Here is a 19,509-nt window from a genome sequence, read left to right on the forward strand (position 1 = left end):
CTGATCCATACCTTGCCCATTTGCAAACAAAGATATTTTAACAAAATCTTTCCTTGAGTGGATCGATACAGCTCCAATTCTTGTGGGCAATGGCAAAGAACTCATACAAAGCTTCTATGCGAAGCACTATAGCAGCAATAACTTCTTTTGTATGACAATGTGTTTATCAGAGTCAATGTGATATGAAAATGTTCCATCATTAATCAAAATAATTGCATTGATAGACAATTGTATCAACTACAAAATGAAAGTGTGATGTGGAATAAAAACAAACGGAACATAAATCATATTAGGTTTATACAATTTTGGAATAAATATGTTCTAGTATAATTTTAAATATTTTTTATTATATTAAAGACTATCATTTAAAATATACATTATTTATAAAACATATCAATCTCTGCCAGTAGTCCAGTTACCTGGCCTTTCTTTAGTTAATGTAAAATCATAATTCCAAGCATTTTGGCTAGCTACAGGAGTCACACTTGGTGTAACCTCCCAGTTGTTATCTGCCATTATTTTTCTGCATACAGCAAGTATGCCGAAAAACATTCCACAATTAAATCCAATCATGGCATGTCGCTTCCAGGCTCCCAAAACAGATCCTAAAAAAATTGAAGGTTTAAGTCAAAATAAACTAACAGTGAAAATGTGTATGTTTTAAAAAATTAATTATTTAGTTAAGTACCAAGTAGATATTGCTGAGAATATCAGTGCTCCAAAAGGGTTGTAGCATCTTGATGATGATAAATTAATTAGCTAAATGAATTAGAAATCTTTCATAACAACAATTTCAAGTTTTGAACTGTGATATTATATATTGTAATGTAAACTGTTAATGGGGTTATCCCATGTATTAAATAAAATAAAAAACATCCAAACAGAATACAGTTTCAATTTAAAAATCATTAATGCAAGGAAAATATGAAACCCTCACATAAGGCTAGATAACGTAGATTAATTTTAAAATAAACAACAAGAATCTTGGTTAATGGACAATATATTATCAGAACAGCTGAGCTTCTCTTGAATTTGATAAAACTGAAGAAAATGGAACCCATGCATTTAATAAATTAATTTTTTTCATTTTAATTATATTTATTATTGCTGTTTACAGAATTATAATAGACACACTGTCTTGAAAAATCCCTATAAATAATCCAATAAACCTTAAATAGAATTATCTCCTAATACAAGTTTGCATCTTTTTCTAATTTGTCAGATTTATTTACCACCATGACCTAAATTGACCAATGAGAAGGTCACATGTTCGATAAACCTAGCCCCTTAAATAGAGATGTAGGGACTGCTTTGCATCAGTTTTCTCTGTTGCACTAGAGGAAAAATAATTAGAAAAATGTAGCTATTATTCTTTTTTTTTTAATTTCAGGACATTTTTGGTAATGTATTATATTTGATACAAAGTGCATTTGGGCAAAATTATATATATTAAATAAAATACTTCAGTACTTTTATAATACAATATTTTGATTAATGAAAGTCAAAGAAACAATTTTAATCCTATTAAGACATAAGTGTAAACCACATTTAATATAGGTTGAGTTTTTACAGTTTGGATTTTTACAATAGGTTTGATTGTTAGCTGCTCCACACAGGCAGTCAGCTATCTCAATTCTAAAATTTACCAGCGTCATAGACTTGTTTTCATTTTCTTTGCATACTTTTTTATAAAGACTTCAACTATTTACAAGTGAGAACTATAAGATGGAAAAAATTTAGCAAGTACCACTTTTTTTTATGGAGTTTAATTTTATATCTGCTGATGAGACTGTCTAATAGGTATATTCCACCCATGTGTCTGTTGTATTCTTTGGCCAGATGTGGACATGATATCTTGATTTTCTTGTTTCCTTTTTAATATAAGTGTAACAGCTTTGTTATCTTTACAAATAATGGTAGATATATCAACACTTTCTGCATTTGATACATACTCATATGATGTTTCTTGCTTCTTTATCTTATTAACTGAAGGCAATTTGGAATTATATTCCTTCTAATAGTGCCCAGTGAGTATATGCCTTGGTTAGCTAAATATGCCCCTAAGAGAACTGATGAATAGTAGTTGTCAAAGTAAACCCTGAAGAATTTATTGTTATGAATATTTTGACATAATCCAACCACCCATTGGCACTAACCCCCAGATATGATTCTGCATTTTTACACCACTTACAAAAACAGACTTAAACCACATAAATCCCCATTTATGTGGTTTAAGGGGCAAGTAGTGTTTTAGATAATTCATGGTCTTAGTTGCACATAGTTGTTCATCTACACATAAATATTGTTCATTACATATACCTTTAAATTTAAATGTTCTAAAATATTCTTCAATGTATAAAGACAATCTGCTTGTGGATCATCCTTAGGTTTCGTTTTTAAATTATCTGTAAAATGAATTACTTTTCTGACATGATCTTAAGCAGGTTGGCTCATTGTTTCTTTTATTTGGCATACTCCAATATTTTTAGACCAGTAGCAACATGCATTAGGCAAATGGATGACTGGCATATAGAGCAGTATTCTAATAAATTTACTGATGTTTTCATCTAATTCATTTCTCATATCTTTGATTTTCCTTATTTGTTCTCAGTTATTTTTTGATGTATCTTCCAGTTTTGTCCATATATCACTTACATCATAATCATCTTTACTACCATCCCAATTGTTGACTATATCTTGCAGTTCTTTATCTGATAGAGACCTCTTCATGTCTCAGTTAGACATCTAAAATATCAAAAGTACATTCTGTATCATAAATGATACAAATAAATTATTTACTATACCTTTTAAAATAATATATGCTCTATAAAACTAATACTAATAGATGACTTGTGGATGTGTAAGAACTAGAAAACACAATTTTACACATTCAATTTTCATTAATAATACCTACCACCTTTATCACTTTGATAAACTTCACATTATCCTCAACACCACAGTTAAGCACCAACTGACTAATTCAAATTATTTCTTTTATTTCACTGTGTTAAATGTGTAAATTCGCAGTATGTGTCATATATTTTAAATTGGGCAGTGTAGGATTAAAAAGAAATAAGAGACATATTGTGTATCTTCATTTGTAACCATCAAAAAAAATTTATTTCAAAAAAATTTAGAAATTACCTGCTGAAAAACCACCAATAAACCAATTCCAGTTATCGTCCTTTTTGCGTAAACTTGCAGAAGCATTTGTAACTAGCACAAAAGCTGCACTTGCTCCTACAATAGGGAATCCCATATATGCATATCTACCCAGAGTTGGTAGGTATCCTTTTGGATGGGACCAGGCAACTACATCAATTGTTCCAATACCAAATGCAGTTAATGAAGCTGGTTTCATAACGCACCAAAATTTCTCTAAAACGTCATGGCCGTCTGGGGTATCGAAATAACTATAAGTTTTTATTTCCTTAGTTTGCGACATTTTCGAAATTATGTAAGGTGTCAAAATTCTAACATAACCCCAAATTTCGTCCTTCCAATTTTACGCACTTCACACCAATATTACAGCTGTGAATGTGACAGACTTGAAAGATCATAGGCGGAGGTGATTACCTTATTTTTCGGAAGCCGTTTTTTGTTATAATCCGGTCGTACCGTAGCCAATTCGTTTATTTTACATATTCGATTAGTGTAACCTTTTGGCCCAGGTTTTAGATTTAACGTCTACTTATGTAGATGAAACCGACGGTTTTGTGTGCCCTCCAAACCGGTGGCGGTCTAATTAAATTAGAAATTAAAAAATTCCTGGTGTCTGTGCCGGAGTTCGCAGCGGATCATGCGACTTTGTAAGCGTGATACAATATATTAATACACACTTTACACTACATGATTTATCATAATGTGATTTGTCTATGATTTGGTCATAAAGTGAAATTTACATGTTTACACTGTGTGATTTGTCATATGGTTTTGTCACATGGTACAATGAATACACAAGGTATGATATTGCGCATGACATTTGACAGCTGGCCCAGGAGTGTGACGTAGTTAAGATCGCCTGAACCACCTCGAACCCATTATTACAGCTTAACGTACACATTAATTTTGAAATTGTGGTTAAAAAGTGATCTAATTTTTTTTTAAATGTTTTGTTTTGGTTATAATTGAATAAAAAATATATTTTCAGTAGCGTAAAACCTTTACTTCTCTTAGAGATTCAGGCAAAATATTTATTTTTGTTTTCATACATATACTAATAATATAAGTACTCTTTTTGTATGCAAATCCCTTGAAATTTAAAAATTTTCTGCAGAGGAAATACTGTGAATTATAGGTAAATAGTAGAAGATTTGCTTATTCTGATTCACTGTCACTCACTTCCAAGCAGTTTTACTGAAATAAAAACAAAATAGAGTACAATAGAGAAAAATCTGTTTACAATTTAATATGATATTTTAGATGAGTTATAATGAAAGTTAGTAAAATAAAACATATACACATTACTATAACCTACCGATTATTATATGCAAAATTTACTTATCAAACAATATAATAATATGAAAATAAGACACAAATTAGTTCAAACGCAAAACACAATAAATATCGACTTCAGACGACTTTACACCGGCAAGACAGAAAGCTTGTATAAAAACAAAAGTTTAACAATAATATCAGTTATCAATTGTGACTATTGCAAATTGCAAGTTATGAGATAATAAATATATTTTAAAGTATCTTAATACTGACTAAGTCATCTATTTTATAATAGAAAAATAATTTAGATATATGCTTATATATGTGTCTTTATACAAATGGTGTTTAGTTACTATTTATTTATACTGTATAGTATATAGTATATAGTAGTTATTTGCCATTGTATATCTGGTTTTGTACCTTTTTCAAAGTAAGCTGTGCAATTGCTTGTTGCAATAGTGACAATGAAGATAAAATCTTTAGGTTTCATACATTTCCTAAAGATAGCGTGACCAGAAAACTGTGGATTATATCTTGTTATAGATAGGATAATTTTAATTGTAATACTGCAATAATTTTACACATTTTAAATGTGTAATACACATTTTAAAACTGAAGATTACCAAAGAAATCTACAACAGGAACTTTTAAGTTACGTTTCTAAAAAGGGTCTAAAACTCAAACCTGAGGCAGTACCGAGTCTTTATTTGCCTGAATCAACATCGGCTACCCTTTTAACCAACCAAAAGAAACGCGTACAAGGAGGCGAACACAGAGTCCAAAAAGTATGTTGAGCAGCTTCTTATTACTTCTAGGTCAACGACGTAAGTCTAAATCTTTATTTTTATTAATTATTAATCATGAAACCTTAATGGTTTTTTCATATCGATTTGTTAAGTAAGAAATTAGCCTCAGCCTGCTATGCAATTTGCAATAAGAACTGTTTCGGAGGAAATCAATTTAGCATCTTCCAAAATAACATATTTTTCTTTGTTAAATCATGTTATCATTATTAAAATATACAATGTTATCATTATTATAAACAATACCAAGATAATTTTATGTGTGAATATTACAAAAATGTAATTTTAAATGTTGTGCAATATTGTGTGCCCTCACTACACTCATATTCGATGGCCAGCTAGCTCATTCGATATAAATAAAGTTGACTTTGTCAGTATTTATTTTGATTTTGTGTTTAGTTCAGTAGGTATATATATATATATATATATATATATATATATATATATATATATATATATATATATATATATATATATATATATATATATACGTACAAATGTTGTGTACCTCCATTACCACTTTTCTGTATCTTTTTAAACATCTGAAATATCGAACTCTGGAGTATAAGTTAATTAACCTGTACCTACGTGTAATAAAAGATAATTAAAACTTGTCTTATAAAGGATATCTATGTTTTATAAAGGATAAATATTATAATAACATAATTTTATCATCTCTTTATAATTACTATAATTAAATTAGCCAAATTATATAAAAAAAACTTAAAATTAAAAGTCTTTCCTATACAACTACATTCAAATGTTGCGGTAATAAGCGATCTTGACTACGTCATGCGCGAAAGCGAACCGATTTTGGAACATTATGTATCATACCTTGTGTATTCATTGTACCATGGTTTTGTCATAAGCCATAGTACATATATACTATGGTCATAAGCAAAGCACTGTCATGCGGCTCGTCATAGCTTGTCACAGGAGAATAGGATGGTGCATGATAATAAGGGCATGATAAAATCATATGATTTTTGGTAATAATAATAATAAGTAATAAATTTGATATACCCTGTCCACGATTTCTTTGTAAGAGCCACCTGCAAGCCCAAAGGCGTCTGATCTTCCATTATAATGGTTTCAAAATCTAATAGTTGATACCTATACTGTGTCTAATATCTCTATGACCATAAATAAAAAAAATCAATAAAACCTCACTCATTGTCACTCATATCATAAGTCATAACTTATCATGCAATGTAAACACGATTTTTTAAAACATCATAGAAACGAGGAATCATAACAAATCTCATATGATATTGTCATATGATAAAATCATGTAGTGTAAAGTCTACTTAACTTACTAATGGTTAAAATTTGGACAGCAAATTTCTGAAATGTGTTCTAAAGTATATCGTTAATAATTTTTTATTATTTATTGTTATAAAACTATCATATCCTTTTAAACACCAGTTAATGAGAACAAAACTTCAACGGCTAAATATCCTGTTTTGCAAAAATTTTGGAAAAATAAAAAGTAAAAAGAATAAAGTATGACGTAAGTAACATATGTTTAACATCACAATCACAGATAGAGTTGACAAACACAGATGATGTCAAACTTAAATCATTGTCAAAATGTGAAGAATTGTTTGGATTAGAAACGGAAATAACAATATGAAATGAACTAATGAAATGGCAGAAGATAAATTATTTGTGTCTTTTGCATGCCAAAGATGTTCTCAATCATTAAGATTAGATGAATCACTGAACTCTTTTAGTGAACATACCTCAGCAGAATTAAATTGTAAGTTGTATGTCCTTTGTTTGTACCCTTAAAAACAGCATTTATATTCGTAGTGCCCATATATTCCAACCCTGAAGTTGATTTGGAATCCCAGGCTACCAGTTTTGATCATTATGTACCTCCATGTAGGTTATCAGACTCTGGTAATGGAGCCAATGGCTTTATGCTAATATCTGATGAAAATGAGGTAGATTTGCTCAGTCACCAATTCAAGGTAAGTTCAAACATACATCATAATAATTTAAAACGTTACAGTTATTATATAATCCCCAAAATGATAAATAATTTATTTCTAAATACATCAATAGGGAATAAATAGTTTTTATATTGTGCCATTTTGTTCAGCTTTCATTTTGTTTACACAGTAGGTATATGAATAAGAATAAGAAGCAATATTCTTAAGAACTTTTTTTACTTTCAAATTGTTGATTTTCTGTTTCCTTTTAAAAGATTTTCAAAATTGTTTGAAAGGGTGTAGAAGGCAAAAATTATAATCCAATAAATATTTAAACATTAAGATACATAGAAGTATTTAAATTTTAAAAATTTATTACTTAGTTAATATAAAGATATGTTTATAGCTTAAAGAGGCATAAAAAGATAAATAATCAGAAATATTTAAAATCTTCATCTTATCTCATTTACAGAAAATGGTAAAAACTTACACTGTTCGGCCATAATTCTTGTTTCATTAAATGAGGTGTTTTTAGTTCCGGAACAGTAATTTTAAATAAACTTTTGTACTTCTGTCCTGGTTTTCATTTTTTCGCAGATGTTTTCATCCAGTTTTAACCAAGAGGAAATCATATCCAAGTGAGTCTGCAAGATTTAAGAAGCAATGATAGGATCTCTGTGACATGCCATAACAGCAGTATCATCTGCATATGTTGAAATGGTTATATTTTTACTAGTGGGAAGATCTGTGTAGATAATATAGAGGATCTTATTGGGTATAGAGTTGTGGTTTTGTCCTAATACCTTACTTGAAAATGTTGAGGCTAAGGAAAATGTTGTTTAGTAAGCTTTTTCTGATTTTGTACAATAGTTCATCTGCCAAACTTTGTTGAAAGCTTGGGTGATGACTAAAAAGGCAGTAGAGCAGTATTCTTGATCTTCAAATGATTTATATCATTTTTTTTTATAACTCAGTGGACTTGTTCGATGGGTTCATGTTTCGCTATAAATTAAAATTTATGGTTATAAATTAATTGATTTGTTTTTAGAATTGGTTCTATTTTCTCTACAAGTAATTTTTCAAGTAACTTGGTCATCAAATAGAATAGAATAAAAAAAAGCTTTATTCTCAGGATTCACAAGTTACACACAAATATAAATTGTCAATAGAGAGAATGGCGTCAATTACAATTTATAATGGTTGTTGTAACAACCTACACTTAACATAAAAGTAATATTAAAATATAAAAATAATAACAGTGACATTTAGATTTAGATAAGAGCCCTCAGTCTCCCTGCAGGTTAGCTTGAAGGTATTCTTCCACTTTGTACGGTTCGAGGTGTATAAGCAACTGTTGAACAGACTTTCTATATTTATTTATGTCAGTTTCTATTTTGATGCTGTATAGCAGTTTATTAAAGAATTTAATACAGGCATATTCTGTGGTTTTCTCAGATGCTGTTAATCTATGTATTGGTATATTATAGTTTATGAGATTGTTTCGTGTATTAGTTATTATGGTTTGTTATGTGTTTCAAGAATTTATGTCTGTTTTTTAAAATGAAAAGTAAGCATTCTTATATGTATGTTTCAGCCATTCTTAGTATGTTTAGCTTTTTGCAATTACCTCTACATGAATCCCTGTATTTCAAGTTAAGTAGAGTTCTGATTGCTCTTCAGCGTTACCACTTCCCCCCCAGAAAACTATTCTAAATCACATTACAGAATGAAAATTTGAAAAATATACAACTCGTTTACATTTTTCATAAAAATAGTTTGCTGTTATTCTGAAAGAGTAGCAGATAGATGCTAACCATAGCAGGAAGTAGGCCTGCAGGATGTTGTTTGCTCAGCAGGTTTTCCTGGCTTAGCAATTAGTATAATTTGGGCTACCTTCCACAAAAGAGAATCATGTTCTTGAAACAGCGTTGTATATTTGTGTCACATACCTCAGTTCCTTGTACGAAAGTTCTTTCAGAATTTTAGCACTAATTAAGTTATATCCTGTGACTTGGTTAACAGTAACATTTTTAATAGGTAATTCTAGTTGATGTGGGGTTTGCAGAAATTCTTTCACTTTGCCTTCAATGTAGAAGGTATTTTCAGAGGAATATGGTTGAAAGACTTTTTCTAAGTGCTTGGCAAAAACATTGCCTTGGTCCTCATTACTTTTTGCCCATTGACCATCTGCTTTCCATAAATCATAGTCAGTGTTTTCTTTATTTTCTATTTCTCTACTATTTTTTGTTTAATTATTGAAAGTTGTTCTTGAGGTGTGCTAGTTGAGACCTGGCTTGGAGTTGTGTCTGTTGCATTCTGCACATACGATGACCAAAATTTAACAATTGGGGTCATCAGAAAGGGAAGAGAAGATATTCTGTTCAATCAAGAACTTGCTGGTTTCTCCCTTTCGCATTGAGTATGTATATTAAAATAAAAAATGAAAGCCAGAGACTATATAAAACTCTATTTTAAAAAGAAGTGAAATTAAACATAAATATACATAACCAAACATATAATTATAACTAAACAAGAGTTTATAACAACTTAAATATTAGTTACTATGAAACGACACCAAAAAGATAACCATTTAAGGGATATAACACTACTAGATCAAACAGCGTGACAACTATGACATATTTAACAATTAAAAGACAAATTACTACTATTACAAAAAAAAAAACAACCTAATTATGGATACATATGTCAACGTTGTAAAAAACAAATTAATAATGCGGTGCATACAATAATTAATACAATTACTAAACTCATCATGTAAACGCTGTGATATAGTTACAAAAAAGAATAGTAAAGTTATTACAATCTAATAAATATACAGATGTATGTAAAGGTAATAACATTTAACCAAACATAAAATGTTCCCAATAAAGTTCAATCGCGATCGCGGCACAACTGATATAAAGTTCTAAGCAAATATGACATCTATATACCAAGTAAACATACTTGATATATGCAGCAATGTAATTTTGGCAACAAATAGTAGGGTGTACTTTACCCCATTAAATGATAGCACCACCGCTATCGCAAAGGACGTCTTCATCGACTCACAGAAACCACACAAAATTGATAATGCAACCTTACTGCATTTGTCGTCTCTCCCGGTCACAGGACCGATACGAAGTGTCTCAGGTACTCTTAACCCACACACATACACATCTCTTATAAAATTCGACTCTTACTATTCTTATCTCAAATACACATCTGTGTCATTTTGCAGATGGTCCGTCTCGTAATGTGTAGTTTTTAACACAGATGTATTTTTGTATGGGCTGTAAGCTGTAATCTTGAAATATAGGGAGAATCAAAACTACCACAAAGTCTGTTAATGTTATATAAATGTTTATATATCGTTGCGAAACTGCAACAGTGTCCCATATCGATTTCTGTATGTATCTTGTAAAATGTTCCACCATATTCTCTATTTCATCATTGGTTTTTAGAGGAATATAGAGATCCAACAAGGTATCCAGATATTCACAAAAAATTATTCTAATTAGTGTAGTTGTTGCTTAAGCTTGATGCTGGTTCTTTTTGTATTATGTCAATCCTGATTTAAATTTAAATGAATTTAAAATTAATCTGATATTAGCTATTAAAGTTCTTTGTTCTATGAGTCTTTCATTAAATTTGCTTAAATGCAGCTAATCTTATCTAAATGATAAGAAAAGAAATCATGAGTAAAATACTATTTATAATCACCAGAAATACCTACAAGCCTTGAATACTTTTACCCTGGGCTTTTCAGATTAAAACCAAAAATTAATACTGACATGCAGTTAGAGAAAAAAAAAATAAAGAAATTATTATTCAAGTGATGGATTTGACCGTTACTTGATAGAAATTAATTTTATATAACAATAAAATACTGAAAACTTTGTTTTCAAAACTTCCACAAAATTTATTATAAAATCTTATCACTACAGTTGTTTTGGCAGAGTGCCTTTCTCAAGTGATCTATTTACTTTAGTTTAACCTAATAAAACGCTAATAACCCTGTGTGGTTGTTAAGTTAATGTAAAAAGTATATTTTAGGGATCATGATAGTAAATCGTTTTGAAATCAACTTATCTATTAATAAATATATTTTCAAGTGTTAAGTTTGTGTATTTGCTTAATAAACTGTAGCATTAAGAAACATAACGATATCAACAAACTTTTTTAGGTACAGGCAGCTCTGTTTGATACACTTTCTGGAAATTCCAATATTGATCATCCTCTGTGTGATGAGTGTACTGATAACCTCATCGAAATTTTGGATCAACAACTTCAAATTGCACAAGAGGATTATGACGATTACAGTAGATATTATAAAATGTAAGAATATTTTTTCAACCATTTGTTTTTAGATTTCTCTACTATACCGTATTCATTTTACAAATTCCCAATCATCAATAGAACCACGTGTAAGCCAAACAGGGTCGTACTGAAGTATGACCTATGTATCATATGATTTTTAAAAATATTTACTTTTGAAACTGTTAATGTAAGAATTTCTTGAAATTTAATCATTATATCACAATTAAACTAAACTCTAAAAAATAACACGACCAGTAAATAACTTAACAATAACTATAACATAAATATAACACAATATAATAACTTAAAAATCAACACGATACAATTTTAATTTAAAATTATGGCAAGTTGGGATCTGTAACATGAGAATCTGTCTCGCTTAAGGTAATACATTATATTTAATAGCCTCTTGACGAATGAAACGGCGAATATCAACACGTGCTCATGTTTGATGATGGGAATTTGGTAAACAAATGAACTTTAGATAATATTTTTGATTTTGTAATCAGAACTACAATAATTCTATAAAATATTTGATTAAATTTTTATTTCTATTTATTAATTAAATTTAGATTTATACTATAGAGCGTTTCACGTTAAGAACAGAAATAAATTAAAATGAATGTTTTCATAACGGGAAATGAGTAGGTTACTTAACAGGAAATGAGTGGGTTACTTTCACCAATTTCCTGTAGAGCACCAAATCCTCGTGATGACCTGTCGAATTTGTATTAAAGGATTTTGTGTGGTAGCTGATTCTTTTTGTTTGCCTCTTATGGGGGTGTAACCTTAGAAAAGAAAACCTTAAAACCAACAATCTTGTAACCAACTTAAGACATTTTTGTGTATTTTTGTCAGTTTAATTAATTTCGGCTCACATTGGTTATTACACCAGACTGTGGTGCTTTGTCAGTGTCTCGATTCTAGACTATAATCTCTTCACTGAAATCAGTCCCATAGTTGAGTGTGTATAGAACAAAAAAGGTAAACCCAGTTAAATATGCGTTTGGTGTTATTTTTTAGGTTGCAAAGTGATAAAGACGAACCAAAACTATCTGATTTAGAAAAAGAATTAAGTGATTTAAAAGCCGAAGAAGTGAGATTATTGGACGAGTTGAGCGCCCTAGAACACGAGGAGGAAGAAACCAAAAAAGCTATTCAAGAACAAGAAGCCATTGCACAGAAAATAACTCTAGAAGAGGATAGGTATTGGAAAGAGTATACTAGACATAGAAGAGATTTTTTGGTTTTAGAAGAAGAAGCTAAAAGGTAAGTTTGTAAGTTAGAAAGTATGTTTGTTAAATGTTCCTCTTTGATATTTTATCACGAAAAAGTGGAAAAACGGGATATGGAGATCTAGATATAATCATGAACATTACCAATTATTTAAAGAAACCACCTATGCCAGACTTCCCTAAACTGCATGTTCTTGGATCATGTAGTGAGGATGGATAGAGAAACACTGTCAGTAAGAGATGATAAGGGAATCCATGTATAAGAACGTCAGAAATTGGACGCCAAGGCACAATTTAGCGCCCTTGGAAGAAAGTAGATGAAAAGAAAATGTGTCTGTTGGTATTTTTAATCAAAATTCAATAATTTTTAACGCTTTCAGGATTGCATTTATTTTTCCTTGCAATGCCACACAGATGGAAATTTTTAGCGTGCATTGTACAGATGGCATATGTACCGGCCAGAATAAAAAAAAATATGGACGTGTTTAATAATTGTTTATTAAGTAAATGACATACATGTTTATTTTATTGTAAATGTTATAATAAAACCTAGAGCTAAGATTAATACTATTACAAGAAATAATAATAAACTCAACAGTCTTCCGGGTTGAACCGCGTCGATTATCATTGCGCGCCGAGCTTTCGACATCCTCTTTGATGTCTTCTTCAGGACTTCCGAGGTCTCATTCTCCCGAACCCCCAGACACTACTACACTGATTACTAACCAATGCATTACTGGTACTGGAAAAGAAAGCGGTTTATTTATACCGTCGATGGTGACGTGGTTTGGGTGGAGCGGGTGATATTTTCTTTATGAGAGGTCTCCATGTCGAAGGTAACCATATGCCGTCATCTCTTTTATTGAGATAATTTGGCTTTTTTCAATTTATATGGCTTCTCGGATAATTCTTGGTTTATAGAAGCGGATGGGGCTATGGTTCTGGAGTTTTAAAATCAATTTTGTGACCTGTATGAAGATGGTGTTGATCTAGAGCTTAAATTGAGTCGGAATTGCGAACAGAAATGAAATGTTCTTAAATCCTATTTTGGATTCTACGATTTGTTTGGCCTATATAGGATCGGGAACAGTCTGAATGTTGTCATTGATTGATTGGACAAGAGATGACAAGTTTTGTTGGATTTATTGATGCTCCTATTGATGTGATTTTCGAGGTAACTGTTTTAGATGGGGGCTTGTTTTAAACTAGAGAGCTCAGCGGGTCTACTTACATCATCGCAAAGGCATATTGATCTGGAGACAAGGGTATTAACGCCTGAATTAATTTGTGAAGGTGGATGATGAGAGTTTGCTGCAAGTAACGATTGGTATGGGTGGGTTTTCGATAAACAGAGTGATTAAAACCTTGGGATTAGTTTTTCTTTATGATAACGTGGAGAAACGGTAAGGATGAATCAGTTTCCACCTCCATATTCCGAAAACGTTTTGTGATGTAGTCCAATGGGTTTTTTTATTATACCTTCTATAAAGGATTTTTTTAAATACAATATTTTTTATCACTTTTTTTCCATAATATGCCTTATTATTTTCAGTCTAGAATGTCAGCTCAACTACACATCAAATCAATTAGACAAACTACAGCGAACCAATGTTTTCAATGCAACATTTCACATATGGCATAACGGTCACTTTGGGACAATTAATAATTTTAGATTAGGAAGATTGCCATCCGCTCCTGTCGATTGGTCAGAAATTAACGCGGCCTGGGGTCAAACGGCGTTGTTGCTCTCATCTTTAGCCCGAAAAATAAATCTGACTTTTGAAAGATTTCGATTAGTCCCATTTGGAAACCATTCACATATTGTGGTAAGAAAATATGTTTTTTCTATTCTCTATTTTACTAAATATCTTATGAAAAAACTTTACAACGAAGTAAAAACTTGTAGTGTAATTGGTATATATTTAATGAAACACAAAATCAAAAATCCAAATTAATTATAATTGTTGAAATTGTTCAGAATGGAGGTTTTTGGTCTTATTAGACCATCTTCAGTAAACTTAAAGCAGTTGCTGTGTTAAAATTACATATCAGACAATTAAAAAGTATATAATTAAGTGATATATTGTTGATAATTAAAGAATTAACTTTCCGGAAACCATATGTCCCTAGTCGAAAACTGCACCCTCATGTGGGTGTAGTTTCGAGAAAAGTAAAGCAAAAAATGTAAAGATACTGTACCAGTACTAATCTTTCTGTACATTTTGTATATTCAATGTAAAATTTACAACATGAATTTTAGTCATACTATGATTGCAGAGTAAAGTAGCGTGGTGTATGACAATATTTAATAAATACATTATTTACAAAATTTAAGATAATTTAATAATTTATTCTTGGGTATACAGGATTTCAGTGACAATTATCTGCAGTAAACTAAAATTATACATAATGTCATTAAAAAGTTACAAGCAAAATGTTAATATTAAAACCTACAGCCTATAGTATACAAGCCCTGACAACTATATAATGGGATAAACTAAAATACACGCAAAATTCCGATAGCTGACAGTTTATTTTTTTTTCTAATCATGTTTTTAATGTATTACTATGCAATTAGTACAATCAGCAACACAAAACAAAATATACTTACTCTAACAGAAATAATTAATAATAAAGAATGTTCATTTTGTTGGCAACTAAATATTGGGAGATATTGGCAACTAAATATTGGGAACGGATATTTATTTTTAAAACGGAGCAGCATCAGCATTTGGTGGGGCATTTACTGGACTAAGGATTTACACTATTCATGGGTAGACTTGCAAATATGCTGTATTTTATTTTAAAGGATAAAATGGAAATATCATTACCAACAGAGATACACAAGATGACACAGTGCATTTACCATTTTATTACAAAAAAAAGAGCGATCCAACAGACCTCGAGAATTACCTCTACAAGTTATTCACAAGGATAATAAATAGACTGAAAACAAAATTAGATTTTTATCAACATAGGGAACAGGCAGGTTTTAGGAAAAACTTTGGCATCAATGACCACCTCCAGCGCTTAAAAATTGTAGATTGTAGAAAAGTCCATCGAATACAACCAACCATTGGTCCTAGCTTTCGGAGACTTTCGCAAAGCATTCAATACGATAGAAATTAACAGCCTAATGAGAGCGTTGGAGGAAATCGCATATATTATCGGTACTCCAAACTGATCGCGAATATGTAGAATAATGCAACCATGACTGTAACGGCTATTACGATTTAAACGACCACAATTTAAAGACAGCAACGAAACACAAAGTATAAATATTTTAACTTCGCCCATACGAATAACAACGAAAGAAGTGGAAGATGTATGTATATCTCTAAAAAATAACAAAGCACCGGATCCAGGTAACATCCCTGCAGAGTTAATTAAATATGGTACAACCAAACTATATACAAGTTTAGCCAAACTGTTCCAAAACTGCATTAATGGAATAAAACCCCAGAGGAGTGGAAGACATCATTCATATCCACTATACACAAAAGAGGCAGAAGGGATGAATGTGACAATTACAGAGGCATTGCAGTGACAAACTCGATCAGTAGAATAGAAAGCGAATATAAAGACTTAGAGGCTGAGGAACAGGCAGGATTTAGGGCAGGTAGATCTACTGTTGACCATTTGTTTTGCATTACACAGATAATTGAAAAGAAAATAGCCGTTAATCAAGAAGTACATTTATTGTATGTAGACCTACGAAAGGCTTAGGATAGCGTACCACATTATAAGTTATGGGAAGCGTTAGAGAAAACAAACATAAGCATGAATTTAATAAATGCGACGAAGGAACTGTACGGTCATGCTAGGTCAAAGGTAAAGGTTGGAAATAATCTATCAAGTGGATTCCAAATGAATAAAGGCCTTAAGCAGGGTTGCTGTCTCTCCCCGACATTATTTATGGGAATGCCAATTAACAACAATAGCATATACACTTTGTCATTTGCAGATGATCAACTAGTGGTAGCACAAGATTATGAAGATATTGAGTATATGACTCGAAAATTAATCGAGGAGTATAAAAAATGGTGACTTGAAATCAATATCCAAAAAACCGAGTATATTTGTATCGGCGGGAAACAACAGGACCTCATCTTGGAAGATGGAGAAGTTATCAAACATTGCAACACATATAAATATTTAGGTATGATCATCACAAAATAAGGCAACGTATACGACACAATTAGGGAGAAAAACAACCAAGCAAGAAAAGCAAGTTCCCTTCTCAATAGTATTCTTATCCAATCAATCTCTAATAATAATAAGCACAAGATATATAACACAATCATTAACAGTATAATTACCTACAGTAGTGAAGTATGACAAATAAAGGAAAGATACAAGAGAAAACTTGAGGCAACGGAAATGGATTTCTGGAGACGTTCAGCTGGAAAATCTTTTTTTTTTCGTCTTTATAGACGGGGGTCTGGAATCTTCAAAAGACATCTCAGTCCAGGACGCCACCGGACTGACCTTAGTGCAGGATTCGTTCTTCGTACTCACGGCGATAGTTCCTGAGGTACTTTAAAATGCCCTCTCGTCTCCGAGTCTACGCCGAACGCCTACCTGCTAACGCCTACCTCTGTCATCCAGCGATTCGGAAGCGAAGTGGCCGCTGTAAGGTCGGCATCACTTCCGAAGCACTGCCTTCATTCATTCATTCTCCATTCAACACATCCACACTCCATTCATCAGCAAGGAGGCTCCTTGTCTCGTTCCAGGTAGCGCGTAGAAGACCCTTATAATTCCTAGTACGGCATTATTCCCAGACGGACATTTCCTCCTTCCCCATAGTCTGACTCACGCCTATCTAACTCATACAGTGTGACCCACTTCTCTAGCTTCAACTTCCAGCATCTTTCACTCTTACCCTTACCGTAAGCTGGAAAATCTAGACTAGAAAGAGTAACGAACAACAGAATAAGAGAAATTATGAAAGTATAACATACAATAGTACTTATTTACCCTTATTTATTAAAGTGGGGTTAGTTCATTACTTAGTAAATTTTAGATTAATAAAGATTAACACTCTCGCCGCCAATGATATTTTAAATTTTTTCGTCGTGCGCCAAAACTATATTATTTTGTTAACGTGAAACGCTGTAAGTGTACATTAATGTTACACGTGTGTCAATACAAAGTGCACATTAATGTTACAATTGGCGGCGAGTGTGTTAAAGCACGAATTTTCTGAAAATGACTAAGTATGACATACCACTTTGGCTCAGAGATGTAGGTAATATTTAATGTAAAAATATTTTGACTCTATTCTATTTTGCCCCATAATAACTTCAAGTATTAAGTTAAACAGCGGCGTAGAAAGGGGATCCCCGTTGTTTGAACCCCTTTTTGACCTCGAAGTCTTTGTATATAAAATGTCAGAGCTGTCAGAAGATACAGTTTATAAAATCTGTTTGGTAAAAGTCTTCAACCTCTAATCTTTTATATACAAATCCTACATTGCTCTAAGGAATGTTTTTAAAAATAATGTATAATATTACAGAAAATTTGATTTCACTTTACTATTTATTTTAGTCACTAGATGATGATAAGGAATTTCCATTGTACGGATCTGGTGGGTTTAAGTTTTTATGGGATACGAAATTTGACAGTGGAATGGTAGCGTTTTTGGACTGTCTTCAACAATTTCAGGAGAAGGTGGAAACATTAGAGAAGGGAAGTAAAGCTTTCTGCTTTCCATATCGAACCAACAAAGGTAAAATAGAAGATAAAGATGCCAGTTATTCCATAAAGTAAGTATATGAAAACGATTTCGATGACCAGCAGTATAATTAGTTTTTAATATTTGTATTTATCATTGATTTTATCCTAATAAAGTGTAAATTATTATTATAGTTAATTAGTTGCTTATTAATCTTGTATTGTTTGTATTTTTTAGAATTCAGTTAAATTCGGAGGAACAGTGGACCAAAGCTTTGAAATTTATGCTGACTAATCTAAAATGGGGCCTGGCGTGGGTCTCTTCTCAGTTCAAAAGCGATGGAGAAGAAATTCAATCTGACAATTAGTAATACAATTTAGGATTTACAATTTTACTGAATGTTATCTGTCTAGTTACGAATTTTATGCAATATATGATTGATTTAAGAATAAGATTATTTAAGTATAATGTATTTTTGTTAAATATGATATAACTGATAGTCTCGTGTACATAACTCAGCGTATGTCTTTTATGATTGTTAATTTTCCAATTAGTAAATTAATTTCATCTTTTTTTAAAAAAAACAAGTTTTCTTAAATACCTCTATTGTATTGCAGCATCAGAAATCAAAGTATATGAGCGATTAGTACAAACTAACATTGTACAAAAGTATTTTATCGAGCCATAGAGCCAAAACTGTACAGATACAGAAGTACTAATTTCGTATTCATGATGGAAAAGATTATTAAACTGACGGGTTTTATTTTCTGTAAACCTGTAGAGAAAAATTGTGCAGCTAAAACTGTAGCGTCTACAGAAAGACTGATGGTGAATTCAGGATTAAAAGTTTTGTAAAAATTAAGGACAACGCCTTAGACAAGTCTCTTAATTAATATATAGGAGCGAAATACATAATTCTTTCTATTTATTAAAGTAGTTTATATGTATATATTTCTCTACAAATGCATAGTATGAAGCTCTACGGAAAGTTGCAAAAATTGTGTTGCAAAAATTGTAACAGCTACAGAAATACTGATGGTTAATTCAGGATTAAAATTTTACAAAAAAGAGGGTGTGGCAGTCCAGTGGGACTGCCGGTAAAAGTT

At 31.3% G+C, this 19,509-nt stretch overlaps 2 protein-coding genes across 2 annotated transcripts; one reads left to right on the forward strand and one right to left on the reverse strand.

Moving 5' to 3' along the window:
* Positions 1-327: 327 nt before the first annotated feature.
* Positions 328-3,517, reverse strand: ND-B14.7 (NADH dehydrogenase (ubiquinone) B14.7 subunit). The gene is made up of 2 exons (XM_072531086.1): positions 3,145-3,517; positions 328-605 (listed from the first exon to the last, which is right to left on the reverse strand). Exons 1-2 carry the CDS (start codon positions 3,443-3,445, stop codon positions 394-396), a joined length of 513 nt encoding a protein of 170 aa, XP_072387187.1. The 5' UTR covers positions 3,446-3,517; the 3' UTR covers positions 328-393.
* A 3,257-nt stretch (positions 3,518-6,774) lies between these two features.
* On the forward strand, positions 6,775-18,990 carry Atg6 (Beclin-1-like Atg6). The gene is made up of 7 exons (XM_072531087.1): positions 6,775-6,999; positions 7,053-7,213; positions 11,358-11,509; positions 12,515-12,760; positions 14,279-14,552; positions 18,277-18,494; positions 18,641-18,990. Exons 1-7 carry the CDS (start codon positions 6,888-6,890, stop codon positions 18,768-18,770), a joined length of 1,293 nt encoding a protein of 430 aa, XP_072387188.1. The 5' UTR covers positions 6,775-6,887; the 3' UTR covers positions 18,771-18,990.
* The last annotated feature ends 519 nt before the right edge of the window (positions 18,991-19,509 follow it).

The sequence above is a fragment of the Diabrotica undecimpunctata genome, chromosome 5, assembly GCF_040954645.1.
Source record: "Diabrotica undecimpunctata isolate CICGRU chromosome 5, icDiaUnde3, whole genome shotgun sequence".
NCBI classification, from domain to species: domain Eukaryota; kingdom Metazoa; phylum Arthropoda; class Insecta; order Coleoptera; family Chrysomelidae; genus Diabrotica; species Diabrotica undecimpunctata.

Bases quoted from the DNA above. Each gene is read 5' to 3' on its own strand.
- ND-B14.7 (XM_072531086.1), bottom strand. From the start codon at position 3,445: ATGTCGCAAACTAAGGAAATAAAAACTTATAGTTATTTCGATACCCCA. The intron at 606-3,144 runs GTAATTTCTAAA...CAATTTTTTTAG, and splicing joins TATTGGTGGTTTTTCAGCAG to GATCTGTTTTGGGAGCCTGG.
- Atg6 (XM_072531087.1), top strand. From the start codon at position 6,888: ATGGCAGAAGATAAATTATTTGTGTCTTTTGCATGCCAAAGATGTTCT. The intron at 12,761-14,278 runs GTAAGTTTGTAA...TATTATTTTCAG, and splicing joins TTAGAAGAAGAAGCTAAAAG to TCTAGAATGTCAGCTCAACT. The intron at 18,495-18,640 runs GTAAGTATATGA...TGTATTTTTTAG, and splicing joins GATGCCAGTTATTCCATAAA to AATTCAGTTAAATTCGGAGG.